At 41.4% G+C, this 7500-nt stretch overlaps 1 protein-coding gene across 2 annotated transcripts in view; it reads right to left on the reverse strand.

The window, feature by feature from the left end:
• The window catches only part of ptprga (protein tyrosine phosphatase receptor type Ga), a 259987-nt gene that overhangs the window by 34588 nt on the left and 217899 nt on the right, over positions 1–7500 (reverse strand). For both annotated transcript variants that reach the window (XM_060858735.1, XM_060858734.1), the window contains exon 9: positions 2845–3029. In XM_060858735.1, coding sequence (XP_060714718.1) covers positions 2845–3029 — 185 coding nt within the window. The remainder of the gene's footprint in view (positions 1–2844; positions 3030–7500) is intronic.

Below are 7500 nucleotides of genomic sequence, written 5' to 3' on the forward strand. Positions count from 1 at the left end.
CCAATCCACACCTACAGCTAACGCTTCAGTTCTCATCACGTCTGAGCAGTGACCGCATGTGAGGAATCACACCTCATCCAAATCAGACAAATTCTGTTCATCAGCGGTTCTGCTCTGTACCACGCCGGTGCCGCTCGCTTTAACACCGCTAGAGTGGCTGTTTTTTTCCATTCTAAAATCGGCTTATCCGGCTCGTGCCATGGTGCCGGAAAAGCCGCTAGGTCTTGAGTGGATTCTGTGTTGATTTGGTAGAAGTTTTTTTTTCCCCTTCATAAAGCCACAGCGGTCCCTAATGTGACCCAGATAACTGCAGTGTCTTGGGAGGAAATTGAGAATAAAAATGGAAATGAAGCACTGAAAAGGAAAGAAAGAGAGAGGCTGAGAGACTGTGAGAGAGAGACAGAGTGGAAGAAGGGATGTGGATTGTGGGTAGATGTGGATGGGGAGAAGGCCTCCATGGCGCTTGTGATTTCATTACCGATCAAGCAGAGAAAAACTTGAGAAAGAACAGAAAGAAAACATCTCTACCTCTCATCACCCTCGAGCAGGGAATCTGCGAACACGTCCTCTCATTAACCCCCTCCCCACCCCCACCCCTACCCTCATCCCTACTCTCACTTCTGACTGTCAGAAAATAAAACCTCGTACAGAGGGACGTTAAAACCCGGACGCTCTTCTTAAGTGCTCCGATGCCTGCGAGTGCTGCATTAGTATTTCCAAATGCAGAAAATCGAGGTCAGCTATTCCTGCCGAGACCCCTTCCTCGCTAATGTCCAGAAATGTACTCGATAATTCGCAGCTGGACTGATTGAAGCTTTTTAGCGCTGCAGAGAAGACAGAACACGCTTCATTGGATAATTACAGCAGCATCCAAATGACTACAGGTGTGGCTGCAGGTGGGAGAGCGGGTTATTGTGGATGCACCTAATGTGCTACTTCAAAGATAACGGGGACGGAGAGAAGCCGGATGAATACTGTATTAGTGCCTGAATGCCTGTAAGGTCTGCATTATTCTAATTTATTCTATAGCGGCGGCAAATGTAAGATTAATGGCATCAAAGTGGAGCGGCTCAGCAGAAGCTGCATCAAGTCATCGATCTGTGGTACAGTGGGAAGATATAATGCACATGTACAGTATATGAGATTAATACACAAATACACCTGCACACACACACACACACACACCCACACGCACACAGCGGTGATCCCTGATAAAGGCAACACAAGCAATTGCAAAGAACAAAACAAGAAGCCCGGCTCGGCTTAAGCACCTTGTGTTCTTGAAACTCTCTCCTAAATGAAATCTTGCCACAGACAAAAAAAGTAAAACCTCCAACTGATTTCATGAAATAAAACCGCTTCAATACTTTTTTCCTCAACTTATATGTGTCCCCTCATACAATTCTTACTACATCGAGTTCTGAAAACTTTCCGGAACTAAAATGTTTCTCTGTAACAATAACAAGTTCTGTCTACAGCGCAGGAGCATCGATTCAATTCAAATCCAATTCAATTCATTTGTATAGCGCTTTTAACAACTCACGTTGTCTCAAAGCAGCTTTACAGAAGTATAGAAATACAGTAGAAATTTTAAAAATTTAAAGGTTCAAATTAAGTTACTATTTATCTCTAACATCGATCCCTAACGATCAAGCCTGAGGCGACGTTGGTGAAGAAAAACTCGAGAAGATGTCAATGTAAATAATGTCCTTTCTACAGCAGTTCCAAGAGCTCCTGAGGAACTAACAGGTAACTAACTACAGACCCAGCACAAAGTACAGACATTTTGATAACTGGCATTTGATTACAAACTAAATAGATAGCCTAGTTATAGGAGTTTAAAAAAAAAAATTAGGAAATATATGTATAGTTTCTTAAAGTTGAGGTCATCAACTATGTGATTTTGACCAGAATTCAGCTTCAGTGACACACCAGGATTTCTTCTGCTGCTACACATATACATGGCAGCTGTTGCTCACTGATGGTAACATTACCTATCCCTTAGGTTCACCTTTTCACTGCTTTAGACAGATGGCACACACCAAATTAGAAGTCATTCATTTTTTTACTGAAGTCACACATCAGCACAGACTTTCAGGACATGAGAATATCCAAGTTCTTCTTCTAGACCTGATATAAATCTCACGTATTCTTTGCTCACGTTTTAGTAACGTATATAGATGTACAGATGCTCGTACTTTCTCGAGTCTTTCTTTACGTGCATTCGGTCGCGAGAACATAATAGTTGTCCTTATAGCAGATACACATATTTATCAAACCCATATACAGAAAGTGAATAACGAACATAACGAACGTGCTCTAGAGAAAGAAGTACGAGCATCATATCCAGGGATGGTGCACAGTAGAGAGCTGTATTATTGAAAGACAGAAACATCTAAGCAGAATTGCTTCTAAGCTTATAAAAAAAAAAAAAAGAATTCAATCAATGCTGGATTCATGGTCAGGTATCTCCATAGGATTCTTCTGATAAAAGAAATGTAAAATAAAGTGTGAGATATTATGCTATCCTGTTCCAGGTCCTTAGTATTACATCAGAATTGATTTTCTCATTTTTTATATTCGACTGGAAAATTAGCATATGCATTTCTAATGTGATGTAAATGAAAGGAAATACACACAGGAACTGTTCTAATTCATCTTAACTATGCACGCGTCGGTAATGCACATCCTCGCACGAGGCATTTTAATTCATTCATTTGTATAATCACTTGTGCAAACTGAGCGTGTGTGAAGATATTTCACCTTTGTCCGATCGACCGTGATTTTTTTTTTTGTGGCAAAATAGTTTTGTTTTTAGCAGCCAAAGTGAACACAGTGGCTCACCAGTTTTTGGTCGCTGCCTTTGACATACGTCTCCTCGTACTCCTCGTCGTTTCGAGTCCAGCTGTAGGAGATGAGGTAGCTGATGATGGGTGGATCGTAGGTGATCTCGGGACGGGACCATCGCACCACCAGGGCTGTTTTATTTAGAGGCTGAACTTGCATGTTGATGGGAGCACTGCTGCAGGCTACAGAGATGCAGAGACAGAGAGAGAGAAAGAGAGAGAGGGAGAGAGAGAGAGAGAGACGGGTGTTCAATAATGGCAGCTTTAATTATGACACGGCTGTCTATACGCTGCTTTGAATGACAAAGAGAGGAACAGAGAACGTGCCACAGAAAAGCCGAAGTGAGAGATAGTGATCATATGGACAAAAAAACGTCTTAAATGTGCTTCCTATGGCCTCATTGTGAATAATATAATCCACAAACTCATATATACCTGCCTGCAGGTCATTCATACTGCCAGTGTGTGTGTGTGTGTGTGTGTGTGTGTGTGTGTGTGTGTGTGTGTGTGTGTGTGTGTGTGTGTGTGTGCTTGTGCCTGAGTGTACCACTGAGATATGTTGTTCTCCCTGGAACACTGATAAACAGTAAATGAGAGAGCGAGAGAGACAAAGAGACAAAATTGTGTAGGTTTGTGTGAGATGCATACGGTGATTATTGCTTCATTTCAGAAGATAAAGAGCAAATTATATGAGAGAATATAAAACGCCAGCAGTTCATTTCTTCTTCGTTTCTCAAAAGGTTTTTCTTTAAGCGGTTTTGAAACCCATCTAAGCTTTTTTAAATGGAGGCACAGTGAAGGAGGCATGGTGTAAACGTGTGTTACCATAAGGCACACGTTTCACTTTTTAATAATCTATCGTGTTAACAAAGCATTACAGCTGACATGTCCACTATCCACCATCAGCTCTGTACAATATTCTACCTTCCACATATCAGTAAGAAGAAGACTCTTAACTCTTATCTCATGCTCGTGTGTTTTATTTGAAACGGCGACTATTTCTTATTGTTTGTTTGTTGATGGTCAATGAGGCTTTGATTGTTGCCTTTAGTTCTGGAACCAATTTGAAATGATGTGTTTATGAGTGGAGCTCTGTGACTAATCTGTTTATTCACTGTTATCATGCACATGAGCTATATTTATCTGACACTGACACCCATGGGAGTTTGATAATTACATTTCTCCAAATCGTTCAAATCCATTGGTCTCGGCTTTCTGTAACTTATTCTAAAACCTATATGCAGGAAAGACAAAATAATGTTTGGTATCTTTCATTGGGAAAACCATGCACATGACTGCATCACTGATACTGACAGGCACAGATGCCGTGCCTCCGTCACTGAGTATGACAGTCACAGAGGCCACACGTCCATCACTGAGACTGACAGTCACAGAGACCACGCCTCCTTTACTAGCACTGACAGTAACAGAGACCACGCCTCCTTTACTAGGACTGACAGTCACAGAGGCCACACGTCCATCACTGAGACTGACAGTCACAGAGACCACGCCTCCTTTACTAGTACTGACAGTCACAGAGGCCACACGTCCATCACTGAGACTGTCAGGCACAGAGGCCACGCCTCCTTTAAAGAGACTGACAGATATGGAGACATACAGGTTGACTACAGGCACAACAGTCTTGTCTAATTCACTGAGACTGACAACAAACATCACCTATTTTAGTGAGCCTGATTGACATATCCCACACCTTCTTACTAGGACTGACATGTACAGAGGCCACGCCTTCTTTTCTGAGACTAACAGGCACAGAGACCAATCCTTCTTCGTCTCTAATAAAACAAAGCCAATGTCTACTTCTGCTTCACTTGCACTGACAGGCACTATAGCACCTTCATTTGGACCGACAGATACAAATGCCCGAATCCATTCAATACCAAATTCCTCACAGCCTGATAACCAACTGAATTTTTCTTGGATATCCATTATAAGTAACCATTACATTACTGCTTTCAGATACTACTTCCAGTTTATAGTTTAATTAGACAATCAATCAATGTGTAGTTTCTTGGCTATACCTTTCTTGTCTATACACTCATTGGTCACATTAGCAGGTAACTCTAACATCTGTGGAGTTGTTCAGTTACTACCTGTAGCCCACGTACAGTAGTGCACAGTACCACTGTTCCTCTGTGCTTCCTATAACAGTAAAAGAGACCAGTGGACCCCCTGTGTGCAGACATTTTTGGGTGGTGCATCATTTCTTGACATGGTGCTATGAGTGTATGAGGTGCAGCAGTGGTTCTGGGAATACAGAGAGAAGAAACGATCTAAAATAGGCAAGCAATAGAATGCTTTGGTCAGAAACCAAAATTGACAAAACTAATAAGGCGGAGGACTAAATACATAGTCAGTAAAAAATAAACACTGCTGGGTTTGATATATTTTTACTCCTCCACTGTTCTCTCCCACGCTCTTTCCTCACTAAGTGGCCAGTAGATGGCTCTGTTTGACCAGAGTGCCCATCCCCTTCCTCTCTCTCTTTCTCTCTCTCTCTCTCTCTCTCTCTCATTCTCTCTCTTTGTGGCGGATTGCGTCATGCCTTCCCAAACCGTGCCTGCCTACATGCCGCCCCTCCTCTGCCCAGCTCTCTCAGATCAACATGGCCACCTTCTACACACACACACACACACACACACACACACACACACACACACACACAGATCTCTTTCCTCCCTGCTTCAACTGCACCCACCACTCACCTACACACACACTCTCACCTTCAGCCACATGGGAACCACTGCATGCAAAACGATGCTAATTAAACTAATTCTACTGATACTTGTGATGTTGAAGAGGCTCCTATTACCAGCGTTAATGGAGGAGAGGGCTAATAAATATGCAGGCACAATCGCGCACTATAATGCCTATGGTAATGCGTGAGATGACTTTCATTCGTAACATGCCTCAATGGTCAGGATCCACCCTCCCACACGGCCACCCACACCCACACACACACATCTATGACTTAGGAGCATAGGCAGCATGCATTAGGACAGGGTTGAACAGTGCACTTTGCTCTAAAGTGTCCAGGCACGATGAAGCCAAAGCTGCATTGCTAACTCTTATATTAGGGACATGTGCTACACCTTGAAATGCTAATGCTAATAGCAGATCATTAATGTTAATACAGAATGGAGACTATCTAAGAGTGAATGTCTCAAAGTAAGTGAGCTAATTATGAGAGCTTCAAGAGCTGGTGAGCTACATTAGAATTAAATTCAGAAAAGATTGACTTTCGCATCGTGTTTAGTGTGTAATACAGTCAGGAAGGGGGAAGTTAGAAATGCTAACGCTCAGGACTTTTGCTAATAACAGCAATCTTCATTGGATTTAGCTGATGTTTATTAAAAAGTTTAAACAGCTGTTTACATGGCTAATATACACAGCTACCTCATCTTCTGAAAAAGACTGCTAAGCTTTCAGAAATCTTAATGAGAGAAATCAACAAAAAGAGGATGTCCAAGTAGACTGCCTTAGCTAGCGAGCATCATTTATTCCGATTCAAATAAAATGGCTAGCAGAGACTGATGTACAGTACATCACGCTAGCTTGCAGCTTTGTCACTGTTAGCCTCACTAGCATTCTGAGGTAAAATAGTCTGTAAGTAAATCATAAACAAAATTCAATCATTACAAAATGAGGAAATGTATCTTATAATAATCAGGTAAGTATAAATACCTGAATGCTAGTCATAAGCTAGGTCAAACATAAGAGCACAGACAAGCAGCAACCCTTCAGAAAAATGAGAATATCATGACACAATGTTCAGTTGATGCATAGCTCTAAATGTGTTTTGTGCGTTCAGGGTTTGACAGAAATAAAGACAGAAATTGTTTTTACATGGTGTAATCGCATAAATCTAAATCTCTACCGTAGACTTAGTAATAATGTTATGTCAGAAAAGCCAGGTTTCCTGACACAATAATGTAATTTATTGCTCGCTTGCCAGGGTGGATATTACACTTAAAGAACCTTTTCTTTCCAATATCAAAAGTAAAGACAATTCGGAAACACCAGAGGCTGTGGGAGAAGATGCAATAACACCTCATATATTTATAATATATATTTATTAGCCTAGTTGCTATTTTCATTTTGGTGCTGTGAGGGTTTTGGAGCCAAACAGCTTTTACTCTGGCACTACGTGTTTTTTTTTTGTTTTGTTTTTTTTAATTTGCATATGCGCTCTAATTTGATTCCAAGACAAAAACGAATGTTTAATGTACACGAGTTTAGCACATTAGGTACTAGCATATGGTTCAATATAGCAATAAGATTTATGTATCATTGAGCTTTAATCTGTTTATGTGAGGTAATATTGACGAAATTGTGTCAAAAGAAAACACGCCGCGCAGCTAGAATAACAAAAAAAACCAAACAAAAACAAAACAAAAAAGCAAGAGCATTGGTACAGTGTGCTAGCAGGTTGGCTCATGCTAAGAGCCACACAACACGTGCTGGACTACTGGGAACAGTGAAGGGTTTACTCAGAGCACTTAGACACGAATATGGCTCCTTCTCTAATCCTCAAAACCTGCTGCAAATCGGGAGTGTGCTGTGTGCAGACATCCTAGTGCTCTAATGCGCTGTGTTTTGGGGAGAACAAGCGTCCTCAGGCTGATTGGTGTGTGAG

The sequence above is a fragment of the Tachysurus vachellii genome, chromosome 22 (genome assembly GCF_030014155.1).
Source record: "Tachysurus vachellii isolate PV-2020 chromosome 22, HZAU_Pvac_v1, whole genome shotgun sequence".
In the NCBI taxonomy this organism is placed as follows: Eukaryota; Metazoa; Chordata; class Actinopteri; order Siluriformes; family Bagridae; genus Tachysurus; species Tachysurus vachellii.